This window comes from Rutidosis leptorrhynchoides, chromosome 5 (assembly GCF_046630445.1).
Source record: "Rutidosis leptorrhynchoides isolate AG116_Rl617_1_P2 chromosome 5, CSIRO_AGI_Rlap_v1, whole genome shotgun sequence".
Taxonomy (NCBI): Eukaryota; Viridiplantae; Streptophyta; class Magnoliopsida; order Asterales; family Asteraceae; genus Rutidosis; species Rutidosis leptorrhynchoides.
In genome coordinates this window covers 8,429,142-8,448,120 of record NC_092337.1, presented here as the reverse complement: position 1 = coordinate 8,448,120, position 18,979 = coordinate 8,429,142, and the positions used below count along the sequence as shown (strand labels likewise).

Below are 18,979 nucleotides of genomic sequence, written 5' to 3'. Positions count from 1 at the left end.
ATGGTTCATTTTGTTTGGGGTGGCAAGATTACTTTTGATAATGGTTGGCTTACTAGTGATGACACAACATTTAGAAGGAGTTTTGTGTTTAAACTTAATTGTATGCAGTTAAATCAAATGGCTTACTATTATGTAGGGGGCGGTCAAAGAGACATACATTGAAAATGATCTTGTGGTTCGTTTTCAATGGAAATGAATGCAGAAATGAACTTATCGACGATCAAACTTTAGAAACAATTTATTATTTTTCTCAAAATGATCCAAACTATCAGGCTCATATTAAAATTCAATATGAGCAACTCTTTCCAACCGGCCAAGAATTAGGTTTTATGGATCTTATTTAAACTATGGAATGTGGTACATTAGCAACTCGTAGCCACTCAATAGTTGTTGATGATGAACAACAACAACAAGATGAAGAAAAACATGAAGACTCTGGTGATGGTATGTCAACAACAACTGACAATACAGTTGATCACTATATTGTTGAAGAAAATGTTTTAGATAACTCCGGCAGAGAAAAGGAAGTGCAACCAAATCCACAACCACAAAATGCCCCCATTTCACATTTCGGGTGTGTTAATGAAGAATGTGAGCCTAGTAATCCTATTGCATTCAATGATGAAGACGAAGAATCATGGTTTGTTTGGAAAAAAGATTATGATGTTATTACAAAAGGAATGATCTTCCAGAATAAAGTCGAACTTGTATATGCTATTCGGAGATGGAATATACAAAATAATAATGAACTCATCGTTCAAGATAGAAGACCGAACTTGTATATGTGTTTTATCGTCGATCGTATGTTTCTGTAAGTCGATCGTACGTCTAGACAGTCGGTCAACTGTCAAGGCCTGTCGGTCGATAGTCTATGTCAAACAGTCACTGATATAATTATTATTCTCTCAGTCGTCAGTCGGTCGATTGAATATGGTATGTCGGTCGAGTGACTATGGAATGTCGGTCGAATGAATAAGGTATATCGGTCAGAAGTCTATCGCATGTCGGTTGAATGACTACGGATTGTTGGTCGATTGTAAACTAAGAATTAACTCCCTTAAGAAAGACTGTCGAGCGTGTGACTGACTGACGGTCGGATGAAAGAGTCTGTCGGTCGATTGAAGTTCTTCAGCAGACGGCTCAAAAAATTAAGGATTTTGAACCTGAATCACTCTAGACGACGGTTTTCGATGGAAAATCCTAACCTTTTACCATAGGAACTTCTGGAATATACCTATGACCGCTAACACAAACAAAGCAACGATTTTGAACGTAAGAAATTCGACCTTTTGATCAAAAACGTACTTTTTCAAGAAACCCCAAAAACAACTCTTAACAATTTCGATTAAACACGTTTGAATCAGCAACCCTACGTTGTGATACCACTTTGATAGTCCAAGGATCTTTGATAACAATATGCGAGCTCATATGAATTAGACGAAAGAGTAAACATAATGAATCAAAGATAAATCAATATTATTGAACAAACATCGAGATTCCAAGATTGATTTAAATTAGAGAAACATCGGTTGACCACGGGAGATTGAGCATGATCTCCCCTATGCTATGGAATCGCCAAAACCGGCTCTCCCAATTTAGGTTAAACTCTTAACCCTAAAACACAACTAATACTCACATATATAGGCTACCGGTTTACGTTCATACAGATGGGCTTTTTGCCCATACGAATGGGTCTTCATCTGCATATGCTCCTAGGAATGACGGGTTTATATGTTAACCTTAAACTAGGTGAACAAACTTATAGATAAATGCTAATAATATATTAGTCCAACGACGGCCACGCCAAAATATGCATCAACATCCCCAAAGTTTTGTTTTAATTGTGCTTATGAAGTAACTTGCTTCAGGTTCTATATAATACTGATTACAAAATGTCTGTTCATCTCAGAAAATCAGAGAAGGATTTGTATTCGAACCAAATGATTCTGGTATATTTAACAAACCTTATTTAGGGCCACCATTGCTAGCCACCACCCAAGGCATTATAATGGTAAGGTAACGTTGAATGGATTTTAAATTATATTCAGGCTGATTGTATTCAAACTCTGATATGCATTATGTTTTCAAAACTTTCATGAATAACTTATTTAATGAAAAGAAGAAGCATGTCATCAAATAGGCCGAAACTCGAGGCCACATACAACAAGGCCAGACATGGTTTCTTCATAACTTGTAAATTTCAAATTCACAATTATATGATCATTCTTGAGATGGTGCTTCGAGTTGAACTTCCACACCTTAACTTCCATCCATCCATCTTCCCTTTGTTCGGGAAGTTGAATAGTATCATGACAATTCCATGGGCTTGGGGCTGTTAAATAAATAATCTCGGCCTCATCGTTATTACCATGTTGTAGATCTCGTACTTTTAATGGATAATGCATGCCGTGACATTTCTTGGATAGTTTGAACGCCAGGTAACACACATACTCTGTATCAGGTGACAACATTTGGCTTTCAACCGTGCAATTTACACGAAATACTTGTTGAGGTAGAAGCATCAACACCTCTTGAAATCTACATTACATGCATGACATATATGAAAGTGTCAAAATTCTACATTTGAATAAAAAAGGTATCCATATTTCACTGTCGATTATCTATCATTGTCCTCGCACACATAATTGTCATCAGTATCAATGAGAAAGAAAAGTCTATCCCCATTATACTAGGAGACAATGTAAAGTTAAAAAGGTAATTAACCTGGATCTGGCAGATGGTTTGGAAATAAAGAGCGTCTTGTTAGAACAATCGTACAGAGCTGCTTTTGGCGAAATCATAAGATGCTTTTGCTCATTTACTTCACTGGAATACAATGACTGTTTAATAAAGAGTGTTTATCAAAGGGTTACCTATCAAGAAATCATCATAGAAGATCAAACAAACTTCAAAAGATCCTTTCACCATCGCCATCCATATCCATATCCATATCCATATATATAATATGGATATCTTGAATATGTCTTATGGATCCATTTTATGAATGAAAATTTCAAAAGAAAAACTACAGATAACTAGTTAGAGGGAAATACATCAAGCAATTAAATAAATGAAATGGATCAAGAACAGGGCCTACTAGACCATCTAAACATGGATTATCAATATAATCAATGACCTGACTTAAGAAACAACACTGTAAATCCTTAATCAAAAAGTATAGTACGTACTTGTGTGGTAAGAAGCTTCTTTAGCATCCAGGAAGCAGATTGAATCACGGCATCCGAGTGATGACGTCGAAAGGGAGTGTTGCTGGGAACTTGTGGTAACTGTTCATTTCAAAAATTTCATACCAAGGCAATATTGTACATATGATAGAATGTAACTTGGAACAAAAAAAGGTCTTCCATGCATCAATTACATTACATCTGTTTAAAATAAGAAAAAAACCACTTGGGCGGTGCCCAAGTGACCACTAGGACTTCTAGGAAAGCTGTAGGTCGGGTTCAATCATTGGCAATGTCATTTTGAGCCTAATTATGATATGTACACAACCTATTATTGTTATGTACACAACCAATATGTTTTAAAGTGTTGTACAGTACAACACTGTAAAGCACATTGGTTGTGTACATAACAATAATAGGTTGTGTACATATCACTCCCCATTTACAATGGAATGCTCTTTAGCTAGCATCAGAGTGATGCCTAGGTTCCCAATGTCCAAGGTTTACCTACTATGGAGAGTCAATGTGATCGTTCATAGGAGATTCCTTATTAAAAAAAAAAATAATAATAAAAAAAAAAAAAAATGAACAAACAAGAATCTAGAATAATGGAAAACGAAGAGTATGATCAAACTTGCATTGTGAACAGCTCGAAACTCAATGCCTTCAATGTAGACAGCACCTTCTCCACCATAGTATGGTGAAAAGCTGTCGAGTATAAACTTAAATACGTTTCCTTCCTTGTTATTCAAGAATCGGCACAATTCAATCATCATCCAATCCTTGTCTCTCCATGTTGCAAAATATGCATGTAAAGGTTCGCTCCCATTTGTGAACTTTAAGTTAACATACACTGGTTTACTTGAAAATTTTCTTACATCGCAAAACTTGAAGATCAAATAAAATCCATAAACAACATCCGGAGATAAAAGGCGAGTTTGTGTCTTGACTTTAATGACCAAATTCGAAATATCTAACATCTCCACTACTTCCGGAAACCTGCACGTGTTTTAACAAGATATTTAAAGTCAAGTCTGGTTGTACTAAACTAACTTAGCCTAGTCTACTCTAATTTATGATCCAATCCAATAATAACAAATCAAACTAATTAAAAACTATGAATAGTAATTCCTTTCGTGCTTAAATTGTTTGTACCTCGCATTAAAATGGTTATACTCACAATGCCACCACATTAGAAGTTGACAACCATTGCAAACTTCAAAGGGCCAAACGTAAATTCATTGAAAATTATATAGGGGCGTAAAGTTAAACTATGAATAGTAACTCCTTTCGTGCTTAAATTGTTTGTACCTCGCGTTAAAATGGTTGTACCCACAATGCCACCACAGTAGAAGTAGAAAACCATTGCAAACCTCAGGGAGCCAAATGTAAATCATTGAAAACTTTATAAGGGTGTAAAGTTAAATTACATGGGGCTAAAAGGCAACTTTTTTATTTTCCATAAAACCCCCCACTAAACCCACCTAAATTTTTAACGGGCTTTATATTTTTGTAGGACTCAAGTTAGGTTTAACCGACATAACCGTTAAACACGAAATAATCTTACAAACTAAACACAACAAATTATATTCAAAACATAGCCCTGAAGCGAAGCGAGGGGTCCTCCGCTAGTTATTACTATGCAGGTACGGGGTATATATGAGTATGGGTATGAAAAAAAATAATGAGTAATATTATCAAAACTGGTCTAACCAAATCCGTACCAGCTGCCAAATAAAATTAATTCGACCTAAACATGTATTCAAACCTGCCAAACGGCCCTAACCCGACCCAGTCAACCGTTTTGGGTTTCAGTTTTCTCATCGATTTTGGGTGTTCTGCAACAAAATGCTTATATATATATACTCATGTACAGGAAATAAAACGAGACAAGAATGAGGCGAACCTTGAGTCTGCAACAGATCGCCACTCATGTGGACTACAATTTTTGTATGAAAAGTTTCTTGCTGATATCATTTCATTTCTTTCGCCATTACATCCAAATGTGAAACACTATTGCAAATGCAAAAAAGAAAATAATAATCAAAGTCATTTTCACTTCTATTATAATTAAATGCATGTATATATCTTAATAACTAATGAGATAAAAGATTCATGTAAATCGAAAGGACATGCATGATGAATGGCGTTAATCCAAATGGGAAACACTTGTTTACTAGGAAGGTTTCCACTTTTCACCACGATTTGTACAAATCCAGGTATATAAACAAAATGGGTGATCAAGAAGAAAACGACTCGAGCGCATTAAGTAGACGGTGATGGGTTTTATGGTTGATCAAACTGTAAACACTTCATATAGTAACACTTTTAAACTCTATAATAATATAAATAAAGAGTAAAAGAAACATAGAACGCAAAAAAAATGCATAATAATATAGACATGGGTTGAGAATGAGCCCTATTACCACTTTGTCTTCATGAAGGAGTATTCCTTTGGAGAACAGGTTGTAAAGATCCTTTTTCTTTGCGGTTGAGTAGATATCGAAAGATTTTGACATTAGGATTATTTGTTTATAGTCTTTTGGTAATTTTGGCTCCCATATTTCATAATCCTCCTGAGACCATGCATTTATATATATAAGTTAAACCACTAATTAAAAACCATATATTTCATATATTTATTACCACATAATAATCTACATTATGCATATAGCGAAATTTTTTTTTTCCATTTCAATATCATTCTGATATTTGATTTGATTGATTTAAAGAAGCCACTATATATATAAAATTAAAATTATACCAAAAACTTACTTGAAATTCCAGTGCTTTGTTTAGCCCCAGCAACACCTCTTTTGCCGATGGCCGCTTTTCTCTATTTTCATACAAGCATTGACGGACAATTTTTCGAAATGTAGACAATGATTCTGGTGCAATTTGTTTTTTAATACCCTCAAACACAATCAAACTAATGCTTCTTTTGTCATAGATGTGACGAAGAACCATCATTAGATCTTCTCTTTCATAATTTCGTGTACTGGGCACCAACAATTTTCCATACAAAATCTCAAACAAAACCACGCCAAACGAATATATATCAGATTCTTTTGTTAAATAACCCATACGCTCATATTGTGGGTCAACATAGCCTATTGTACCTACAAGATCTCTCATCTCATATCCTTTTTCTTGATTTACTGGACCAATGAATGACAATCCAAAATCGGAAATTTTCGCCTTCCAATCACCATTTAGTAGTATGTTACCACATTTAATGTCTCTATGTATCACCATTTCTTTTGTTAGAGTACCTCGATGAAGAAAATCCAACCCATATGCAACATCAATGCATATCTTAAGTCGTTTCATCCATGTAAGACTAATGTCTTTCAAATGCCCATCCAGACTTCTATTAGAAGCAAGTTCATAAACAATAATTTTTTCATTCATTTCATTACAATAGCCTACCAAACCGATGATATTCTCGTGTTTATACTCGAAAAGAATTTCAAGCTCTGTTAGAAACTCTTGTTGTCCCTGACCTTGACTCTTATCCAACCGTTTTGCAGCAATGTTTTTACGTCCATTAGCATGTATAACTTCTCCTTTATATACCCTCCCAAAACCACCTCCTCCAATAAGATTCTTCTGACTGAAGTTTTGTGTGGCCATTTTGATATCTTCAAGTGATATCTTCAGGCTATCCCTGTGGTTTTCCTGTAAATCATGATTCATCACACACTTAATCTACTTCACATTTCACACACACACACACACACACATGTGTTTTTTTTTTTTCCAGAGTGGGAACAAGAAAATGCAGGGTGTTTGTTCAGCATGAGATCCTGTCATACTTAGTTGTTACTTTACCCGTGTAACCTTAGGATGCAGAAAATAATTTAAAACTTCTTTATACCTGGCAAGCGGGTGGGTCGTTTGGGTAACAAGTCAAAACGGTTTTGGGTTGAAACAAATCATGGCTCCAACATGTCAAGTTTTTAAACGGGTCTAGATGGTTCAGATTTGGTCGGGTTGGGTAACATGTCGAAACGGGTCATGGGTCAAATGCGTCCAAACGAGTCTACTTTTACATTTGATATTTACTTTTATGATTACATTTTACGTTTATGTTTACGTTTTATATATGTAAGAAAATATTAATATACATAATAAACGATATAAACATGATTGCTTTTTCATAAATATTTGACGAATGAAACTTGTTATGCTTGACCCATTTGACCCATTTACAAGAACCATTAGACCTATCTCTATTTATTGAACTTTAAAATTGATACCCATTAGACATGTTTCTTTAAATTTGGTATAAGACCCAATAGGTTAGAGGGAAAACCCTTGGACTTATTTTTAAATCTTGGTTTATATTGCCATGCCTCATTTCTCGCAAGACCCAGTTGACCCGAATTTGAGAGTGTGGGCCTAAATTGCCATTGCCAGGTATAAATACCCTCTAACTGGTCGTGGACTAAACTAATCTTCCGATTGGATATAACTACGTAATATTCTTGTGTAGGTTTACTTTTACGCTTTGTTTTTTTAGATTGTTGATTTGTGGGTGCAATTGTGATTAATTATTAGTGTTTTTAACGTCATACAATCCTAAGAAAGGCCATATGAAGTTTGTGATCTATGATGGATGATATTTATTTAAGAATCGACAAATCTGGGTAATATTTTTGGTTTTGGAAAATACAGAGAAGGGATATTTTTGCTTTAGGTGTGATCCGACTATTACTCGCGAAGAACTTTGTATAAAATGTTATGAAAATTCTTGTAACTTTTTGTTGTCTCTAAGTCTCTTTCTAACATGTATAAGAAACCTAATGTAGTAAATAATAATGTTTTCAAGATTCGTTAGCTAGTTATACAAGTATGAAGGAAGTGGTGAATGCAACTACTCATATTAATAAGTTTTACCGAAAAGAACTAAGCTTTGATGGATATTGTGATAGATTATGAGGTCCAAATACTTACGCTATTGTTGTCTTTGCCTGAAAGTTGGTAGGGTAAAGTCATAGAGTTCAACTGGGACTACTAAACTAGCGTTTGAAGAAATTTGGAATTCGATTCTAAGTAGGAATATCTATAGAAAAATTTTTGGTGAATCATTGGGTTCTCTATAGAAAAGTCACAAAATTGTTTCAGTTCTTGAATTCTCTCGATAGAAATCATGATACAATAAAACGAAGAGAATTGTTAAGATTAGATCTCTTCTTACCTTCGGTGGAAGAGGCATATGCAACGGTGAGAAGGAGGTAGCTCACCGTCGTATTCTCAGGCAAACACCAGTGGTGGTTCAACCTCAAAAAAGGTTGTGGCCAACGAGCTTGATGGAAAAGGGCTAGCCACAAACTCCTATCAACACCGTAGTGGTCCATCCTCGTCCAGAATTCACAAATCGAATCGAAGCGAAGCGAAGCTTCACTCTACACAGTGTGTGTGGGAAATCGAAACACACTAGCTAGCTAGAGATCAGTAAAACCCCAATTTATTTATGAGTAATATATAATATTTCTGGACAGGGCTTTTGATTCATGGGCTTGAATGCTTGGATGGATGGGCTAAGTTTTTTTTTTTTTTTTTTTTTTAATTTAAAACCCAATATATTTATTTATTTATATATATATTTAGTATTATTATTATTATTATAAATATAAATTGGGAGTCGATTATTGGTCAGAGGGGCTCATTGGAGTCAGGATCACGAATTCGAGATTTCTCGAAGACATTTCTCTATCATAGCATGTAAGGTTAAAACTTAAATCCCTTATAATCGCTTTTGGAACACGACGGTTTATATTTAGTTTTTTATTTTTATTAATTTTGATAGTTTGTTTGAACATTGGACGCCGGGGACGCGACTCTGCGTCGGCGTCAAATCGCCATCGACCTCTGCCGTCTTCAGCCACCGTCGCCCCAGCAACGTTGAAGAAGGATTTTTTTTTCTTCTTTTTAAATTAATTCAATAATATTTAATATTAAAATTAGACACCGAAATTTAACACCGAACTATTTCCATTGTTTTCGCCTCAGTATTACGACTCCTGGAGCTCTAATCGTGAGTTTATTTTATTGGATTTGATTTGAGCTTATTATTTATATGCTATTATTAATTAATACATATTGAAATTTATTTGGTCATTGTGAAACAAGTTATAAATTCAATCATTCATACCGAGTTCAATTATCCTTCCCCTTCTCTTTTTTTTTTTCTTCTTCTGGCTCAATCGCGCTCCTATATTATATAATGAATGACAAAAGTATATATAAAGACAAAAGTGACTTACCTGAAAGTGTAATGCTTTCTCAAGTTCCTCAATCACAAATTTTGCGGTAGGACGATCGATTTGAGCTTGTGCCACACACTGATATGCCGTTTTTGAGAATGTGTTCAAAGAATCTTGATTAGGTCCCTTATTGAGAGTGGATGTGAGTTCATCGACTTCCTCCATTATCTTAGGATCTGCTATTTCATGAATTTTTCTCTCTTCAAAGCACCGTCTTGCAACAGATACAAGTCCCTTGTCATCTTCCGCCATGTAGATTGGATCATTAGCGTACTTCCCAGACATGATCTCAAATAAAACGACTCCAAAAGAGTAAATATCTATTTCTTTTTTCAATTTACCCGTGTTCTCATACTCTGGATCCAAATATACGTTTGTACCTGCAATATTATTTGTGTAAAGAGTGTTTTCTTGCCGACTTGCAGGGGGGACTAATCTAGAGAGCCCAAAGTCGGCAATCTTAGCCTCCATATTCTTACCTAACAAAATATTTCCGCTTTTTATGTCACGGTGTATAATCCTTCTTTCATCATCTAACCTTGTGTGAAGATAATCTAGTCCGCGTGCAACATCAATGCAAATCTTAATACGTTGCACCCAAGTGAGATTAATCAACTTATCGGTTCTTCCCAAATAATCATCAACGGATCCATTACAAGCATGCTCGTAGACAAGTACCATGTGTGAACCTTCAATACAAAAGCCAAGAAGAGACACTACGTTCGGATGATTACATCTAGTAAGCAAATCAATTTCTGCAATGAACCCTTCTTCTCCATGCTTGTCATCTCTCATCAATATTCGTTTTATGGCTACAGTTTTGATTTTCTTGGAAACTTCCCCTTTATTATTATTCTCGTCTATTAACATTTCAAGTTGTGCTTTGTACACCTTACCATACGTGCCTGATCCAATGAGGTATGATTCATCAAATTTATTCGTGGCTAACTCTATATCAATGAGTGGGATCTTCAAATGTTCCAAGTTCTTTCCCTGTAACATTGTGCATTTACTAATAAAAGTAAGTAAAAGAAAAACTCATCCCATATAGTTCATACTCACAATTCAAATCCCCAAACTCAAAGAAAAACTCATCTGATATAGTTTATACTCATAGTGAAGGTTTAGTCTTGTCAACAGTAGCGGAACTTGAACCCGACTACAGAGGGGGTGCAACTAGTGACATGACGATAAACACTAAAAAGAACCTTCTTCTTTAGTGTATAATTTCTCGCAGTGAAGGTTTAGTCTTGCCACTGCTTGTTAAAATAAGTCTGTGAAGTCCGAACCTAATTATTCCGTAATTCTCAATTTGGACTACACTAGGTTATTTAAAACAGTGAATTTATTTAATCACATATATAATCTACCCATCAGGGTTTGAATTTAAATATTAAATAATCTATATATTCATGTGAGTAACTAGTTCCTGAGAAGTGGAAAGATTTATGTATTTTGTTTGCTTACTGTATGAGGGGAAGAATTTAGTGAAAGGGTAGTACTTAGAGTTAAATGAACCTTTTTTAATTAAAATAATAAGTGATAAATAATAATAATAATAATAATAATAATAATAATAATAATAATAATAATAATAACAACTAGAAAAAATCCGACCGCGCGTTGCTGCGGTTGTATTCGACGCGCGGTCCAATTTGGATATACGATGTCCGTTTCGCGTATAGTTAGTCGTGTTGTATATGTATATATATGTATGTAATATAGCGCGAAATATTTATTTTTTTTTAACGATGTCCGTTTCGCGTATAGTTAGTCGCGTTGTGTTCGTAAAATTATTTCGAGTTGAACGGTGGTCTCGGAAAAATTTAACTCGCACCGAGCGTGAATATATGGCCCGTTATTTAGTGTTTTTTTAACGATGTCCGTTTTGCATATAGTTAGTCCCGTTGGGTTCGTGAGATTTTTTCGAGTTGAACGGTGGCCTCGGAAAAATTTAACTCGCACCGAGCGAGAAGATAGGACCCGTTATAAATTCGGGTGGAGTAAGATTTTTTTATTTTAATTAAATTATAAATTTACGTTTTTTACCCCTGAAAAAGTGTAAAGCTGGGGGGTTGTTGTGTAATTTGTGCGAAAGTTGGAGGACCATTTGTAGTGTGAACGCAAACTCAAAACGACAATTCGGTAAAACTGAAACGGCCAAGAGTGGGAGGAGGTTTAGTATAAAATAATAATAATAATAATAATAATAAAATAATAATAATAATAATAATAATAATAATAATAATAATAATAATAATAATAATAATAATAATAATAATAATAATAATAATAATAATAATAATAATAATAATAATAATAATAATAATAATAATAATAATAATAAAATAATAATAATAATAAAATAAAATAATAAAATAATAATAATAATAAATAAATAAAAATAATAATAATAATAATAATAATAATAATAATAAAATAATAATAATAATAAAATAAAATAATAATAATAATAATAATAATAATAATAATAATAATAATAATAATAATAATAATAATAAAATAAGAATAATAATAATAATAATAATAATAATAATAATAATAATAAAATAATAATAATAATAAAATAATAATAATAATAAAATAATAATAATAATAATAATAATAATAATAATAATAATAAAATAATAATAATAATAATAATAATAATAATAATAATAATAATAATAATAATAAAATAATAATAATAATAATAATAATAATAAAATAATAATAATAATAATAATAATAATAAAATAATAATAATAATAATAATAATAATAATAATAATAATAATAATAATAATAATAATAATAATAATAATAATAATAATAAAATAATAATAATAATAATAATAATAATAATAATAATAATAATAATAATAAAATAATAATAATAATAATAATAAAATAATAATAATAATAATAATAATAATAATAATAATAATAATAATAATAATAATAATAATAATAATAATAATAATAATAATAATAATAATAATAATAAAATAATAAAGTATAATATAATATAATATAATATAATATAATAATATAATATAATAATATAATAATAATAATAATAATAATAATAATAATAATAATAATAATAATAATAATAATAATAATAATAATAATAATAATAATAATAATAATAATAATAATAATAATAATTATTATTAGTATATTTCGACAATGTGTAAATTTGGGTGGCCTCATTTTGAAACATAGGTGGCCTACAAAAACATTTTTGTAAATTTGATGGCCTCCGAACATATAATCCCTAATTAGAAATTAACAACTAATATCACATTTAAAACTCTCAGTTAATGTGTAATTACTTGATTATATTTTGGTATTATGTTCACTTAGAACTGTATTTGTGATCGGAAGAAATCAATTACCTTCAAGTGGTTCCATGGTGTACCTTCGGCTTCATCATCAAACTTTGAATGTTCCTGTAATCTCATCTTAACGAATGAGACCGGGTATAAATGAATAAATGACATTACGATGTAGAGAATATATATATATAGGGACAAGATCAATGGGGAAGTAACCAATCGGGGGAAGCGGGGGCAAGCAATTTTTTTTTTTTCCGTTTTTTTTGAAATTTTTGTTTTCCGGCATCAAGATCACACGAAAATATGAACATTTAGAAGAGACACTTCGTGATGAATGTTATTATTTAGGCGGGAAAACTATCGACAAAAATAACATTCAAGATAATATTGTTCGTGAAGAATATGAACGTTTTTTTTTTTTTCATGTTTTGTGAAGTAAAATTTAGCCCGATTTAGAGTTTAGGGTTTAGGGTTTGGTGTTTTGAGTTTATTCCATAAACCCAAAACACCAAACCCTAAACCCTAAACTCTAAACCGTTCGTGTTAAAAACTCAATCTAAATCCTAAATCTAAACCCTAAATCTAAACCCTAAACCCTAAATTTCTAAACCCTAATATCTAAACCCTATAAACACTAATATCTAAACCCCAATAGCTAAAACCTCAAAATACGCTCGAAAAACACGTTAATTGTTATATATTACTTCTTCAAGCGTTTTTCCGCCAAAATAAAAATATTTATCACAAAGTGTCTCTACTAAATGTTCATATTTTCATCTCATCTATAATGTTCGTGAACAAAGTTTTTTCAAAAAACGAAAAAAAAAAGTTTTTGCTTCCCCCCGAATGGTTACTTCCCTCTTGATCCTACCACTATATATATATATATATATATATATATATATATATATATATATATATATATATATATATATATATATATAGCCAAAAGTTCAAACGAGAACTACAAAAATGGCGAGAATTGCGAGAACTTTTAAATTACAAAGATTTCTCACATGTGAGTAGATTGAATCACCCACAAATGTTGATGAAGAGTAACAATAAACATAAAAAAGTTTGAAAAAACTTATATTTTACCTATATAATCAAATATATAGTTTCAAGTTCACATGTGCATATTTGTTTGTGATACATGTGAACATTTCATATAATTAACAATTTAACATGTAATTTGTGGAAATTAACATATATTTGTTAATGATATGAACATTAATTAATATTTGCATGTAATTTGTTGCATTTAAATGCATAAACTCTATGAAATTAAAAGGTTCTCGCAGTTCTCGTCATTTTTGTGGTTCTCGTTTGAACATATATATATATATATATATATATATATATATATATATATATATATATATATATATATATATATATAGGTCATCATCAAGAGGGAAGCATTTTTGAGGGGGAAGTAATTTTTTTTTTTTTTTAAATTTTGGTTTTTTCGAATTTTTTTCAGACATCAAAATTAGGTAAAAATATGAACATTTAAAAAAGATACTTTGTGACGAATGTTATTATTTTGCGGTAAAACGCTCGGAAAAAAATGAAAACATTCAATGCATTGAATGTTTTGATTCTGAGTTTATTTGCATCGTTTTGTTTTCATCTTGTGTGAAGTGTTTTTTTCGAAATTTAGCCCGATTTAGAGTTTAGAGTTTAAGGTTTAGTCCCTAAACCCAAAACCCAAAACCCTAAACTCTAAACCGTTCGTGTTAATTTCTAAACCCTAATTTCTAAACCTTAAACCCTAATTTCTAAACCCAAAACCCTAATTTCCAAACCCTAATAGCTAAACCCTAATTTTTAACCCCCTAATTTCTAACCCCTTAAAGAAAACTCAGAATCAAAACATTCAATACATTGAATGTTTTATTTTTTTTTCTTCGAGCGTTTTACCATCAAAATAATAACATTCATCACAGTAACTTTTTTAAATGTTCATATTTTCATGTGATCTTGATCCCTGAAAAAAAATTGAAAAATTCGAAAAAAAATTACTTCCACCCACTTCCCCCTAAAAAAGTCCTTCCCTCTTGATTAAATCCCCCTCTCTCTCTCTCTCTCTATATATATATATATATATATATATATATATATATATATATATATATATATATATATATATAGATTTAATCAAGTGGGAAGCACTTTTTGGGGGGAAGTGGGGGGAAGTAATTTTTTTTCGTTTTTTGAAAAAACTTTGTTCACGAACATTATAAAGACACTTTGTAAAGAATGTCATTATTTTGGCGGGAAAACGCTCGAAGAAAAAAATAAAAACATTCAATGCATTGAATGTTTTGCTGCTGAGTTTTTTTTAAGGGGTTAGAAATTAGGGTTTAGAAATTAGGGGGTTATAAATTAGGGTTTAGCTATTAGGGTTTAGAAATTAGAGTTTTGAGTTTAGAAATTAGGGTTTAGGGTTTAGATTGAATATTTTAACACGAACGGTTTAGAGTTTAGGGTTTAGGGATTAGGGTTTAGGGTTTTGGGTTGAGAGTTTACGGAGTAAACCCGAAAACCCAAAACCCAAAACCCTAAACCCTAAACTCTAAATCGGGCTAAATTCGAAAAAGACACTTCACACAAGATGAAAACAAAACGATGCAAATAAACTCAGCAGCAAAACATTCAATGCATTGAATGTATTAATTTTTTTATTCGAGCGTTTTTCCGCCAAAAGAATGACATTCATCACAAAGTGTCTTTTTTAAATGTTCATATTTTCATCTAATCTATAATGTTCGTGAACAAAGTTTTTTCAAATAACGAAAAAAAAAAAATAATTTGCTTCCTCCTTCCCCCAAAAAAGTGCTTCCATCTTGATTATGACCCTATATATATATATATATATATATATATATATATATATATATATATATATATATATATATATATATATATATATATATATATATATATATATGATTATTATAACTATTTGACTCATTATGCATTGAAATTTCGTATAATGAATATGTTTGCGTTCAAAATAAGTCAGTATATATATTACTTTCATCAAGAGGGAAGCATATTTTAAGATGGAAGGAGGGAAGTATTTTTTTTATTTAAAAAGGATTTCACAAACATCAAGATCTGGTGAAAATATGAATATTTTAAAACACTTAATGATGAATTTATTATTTTGAGTTGAAAACACCCGAAGAATCCATCGTAATGAATGTTATTTTTCGAGCATTTTCTGGTCAGAATAATAAAAAATCACTAAGTGTCTTTTTTAAATCATATTTTCACATGATCTTACATTCACAAAATCCTTTTCTAAATTTTTTTTTTTATAGATATTTTGAACTTATATGAAGGATGTTGTGAGCGTTTGCGTTTAAATTTTGGGTTAAAGCCAAAAATAGGCTACAAACTTACACAAATGTACCGATGTCGTCCACAAACTCATTTCCGTCCTACTGTCGCCTACAAACTTTGAAAAAATGTGCTAATATCAACATTTTGGCGTTTTGACCAGTTACATACTAATTTTGACCTTTTTTTTTTTTTTTTTTTAAGATTTATGATCCAATCCACGAACGACACGTGTCAATTTTGACCGATTTATGCGGTAGCAAGTCATTTTTGTTTACATTGGTATACTTTTTGAAAGTTTTTGTTTACATTGGAACACTTTTTGAAAGTTTGTAGGTGACAATAGGACGAAAATGAGTTTGTGGGCGACATCAGTACATTTGTGTAAGTTTGTAGCCTATTTTTGGCTTTAACCCTTAAATTTTTTTTAAATATATATGAACTTGAAGGATGTTGTGAGCGTTTGCGATTAAAAAACATTTTTTAATGTACATGACACTTACATGACACTAAATTATTTTAATTCAGATATTTTGATCTTAAATGCAATCTAACTTTTCAGTTAAGATGAATAAAAGAAGGCGTACAGAATTTTCAAGTTTCCGTTGAACTTTCAAGGCTTTCTCAAGATTGATGACAATCTGATCAATATGTGGGCGTTGTCCTGGCAGCTTCAAACAGCTATATGCTGTTTCCGAAACGATATGGAATGATTGTGAATCCATGTATTTCCGTAAATCTGGATGGATGATTTTTTCCAGTGTCCCCTCTTCGTAATGGGATTTAGCCAATGGAGCTAACAAATCTTCTTTCAAACTACGCTTGTACTGTTCAAGTCTCTTCATAGTAAATAACGGATTCAGCATAAAACTCTTAACAATCTTTGAGGGAGAAGTTTCTGTTGGTAACAAAGAATCTTTATTGGTACCTAAAGACTTGTGCCTGTAGTTAAATGATGACCCTCCTACACTGTTAAATGAAGAGTGTTGTTGTCTGCCAAATCTTTCAGATACAAATGACACCGGGCCAAAATCGGGAACAATATCTGATGATGCCTGCAGTTCTGTTGATGTTGATGGATCACTAGCAGCAGATGTAGCGATCATATGATCAGGTTTTCCGTCGTTGTAAAATACTTGATTAGCTGATCGATGAGGTGAACCACCCAACTCTTGCTCATCTAGAATAAATGCGCGTCTCCCACACAAGACTTCAAATAGCACCACCCCAAAGGAGTAAATATCAGATTTGTGGGTAACAAACCCGGTCCTTTTATATGTCGGGTCGACATACCCGATTGTTCCGTTGATTTCAGCAAGGAGAAGACGGTTCCTTCCCGCCCTATTATTTTTCATGGAAATTTCAAAACCAGATAACTTTGGTTTCCAATTCTCGTCTAACAGAATTTTAGAGCTTTTAATGTTACGATGTATAACACTAAAGTGGTGTGTAACATCGTAATGGATCATGTATCTCAACGCATGTGCTACACCCACACATATCTCCAATCGTTGCATCCATGTTAGATCCGGCCCACTTAAATATCTGTCGAGACTTTTGTGAGCCTCAAGCTTGTTCACAATAATCTTCTCATCATCCTCATGACAAAAACCGATAATTGATACAAGATTTTCATGCTTGAGACTGTCAAGCATGAAAATCTCTGTCCAGAACTCAGTGTCTCCTTGACCGTATTCATAGTGCAGCCTCCTAGCAGCGATATACATCATTTCGCCAAACCAATAGAGTTTTCCTTGATAAACTTTTCCAAATCCTCCTTGTCCGATGAGATTTTCGTCAGCAAAATTGTTGGTGGCCTTGACTATCTTTTTAAGTGGGATTTGAAAGTGAGCATACTCTATCGGTAAAGGCATAATTTTTTTTATTTTTATTTTTGTTAGTTTTTCAAGTGAACTTGAAATTTATTAATTCTGTGATTTCGTTAATTTGGTTTTGGTGTGCATATATATACCGAAAACAGCAAGGGATGTATAGTCGAAGACCGCTGTTCCTGTCCGAGTTAATTATAGCCTCACAACACTTGGAAATTGCAAGACTTCACTAATTAATTTACTTTTATCTTTTTTCTATCCACACTTTGAACAACCAATAAGAAATGGTCAAATTAAAGAAAACCAATAAGAAGTGGTCAGAAACAACAACTAACAGGAAACTTCCCACTTCCCACCCTTTGCAAAATGGAAGTTGGTATGAGCTAGCGTAAGGAATGAAGTGGGAACAAATTTGGATTTAACACCAACGTTTATGTGGATTATATTTAGAAATTTTGTCATCTTGTCACTAGCGCTACACCTACTCAATTTTGCAAATTGAATATGTCCAAAACAACAACTGTCTAACCCGCACCCATGCATGCATGGCCCACCCTCCTCTTGTTATAAATATAGTGTGTGTATATGTATTTCGTGCCTCAAACGATGATGACTCCGGATTGATCTTTGAATCGTGTATTCACTTTCCTAATCGAATATTTCGACCCACTTAGCCACGGGTTGCACGAAATTTCAATTGGGATAAAACATAGATGAATTGATGTATTGGCTAAAAGAAATCAACTCTACAATTGCAGAGTATATAGAACTATTTGTTTGTGTTGAAAGTGTGTTGAAAAGATCAAAAATCTGGGATCTTTATCATATATTTATAATGGATTAAAAGGTGTCTTTGAAGAATCACACATTTTCATATGAACCCACATAATGCTTGGAATGTCACACCCATGTATTTGTGCTTAAACAAGTCCAAATACATGGAAAAACAGTTCATAAATGATCTGGAACAACCCCATACCTTTTGGGGATCAAACACACCTTTTC

The 18,979-nt window shown here is 32.1% G+C and overlaps 1 protein-coding gene across 7 annotated transcripts; it reads right to left on the bottom strand.

The window, feature by feature from the left end:
- Nucleotides 1-1,580: 1,580 nt before the first annotated feature.
- On the bottom strand, nucleotides 1,581-18,102 carry LOC139846806 (uncharacterized). Of its 7 annotated transcripts, XM_071836341.1 has the most exons (12): nucleotides 16,730-18,100; nucleotides 12,855-12,920; nucleotides 9,934-10,447; nucleotides 9,796-9,834; nucleotides 9,455-9,696; nucleotides 5,961-6,863; nucleotides 5,612-5,761; nucleotides 5,092-5,198; nucleotides 3,824-4,184; nucleotides 3,189-3,287; nucleotides 2,725-2,840; nucleotides 1,581-2,538 (listed from the first exon to the last, which is right to left on the bottom strand). In XM_071836341.1, the coding sequence occupies exons 1-12, from the start codon at nucleotides 18,014-18,016 to the stop codon at nucleotides 2,133-2,135; spliced, it is 4,290 nt and encodes a 1,429-aa protein (XP_071692442.1). In that variant the 5' UTR covers nucleotides 18,017-18,100; the 3' UTR covers nucleotides 1,581-2,132. The 7 variants fall into 7 exon arrangements, 5 of the variants coding, with proteins under 5 accessions (XP_071692442.1, XP_071692441.1, XP_071692439.1 ...); XM_071836340.1 differs by having other exon boundaries at nucleotides 9,455-9,834; XM_071836339.1 differs by having other exon boundaries at nucleotides 1,582-2,538; nucleotides 9,796-10,447.
- Between the last annotated feature and the right edge of the window lie 877 nt (nucleotides 18,103-18,979).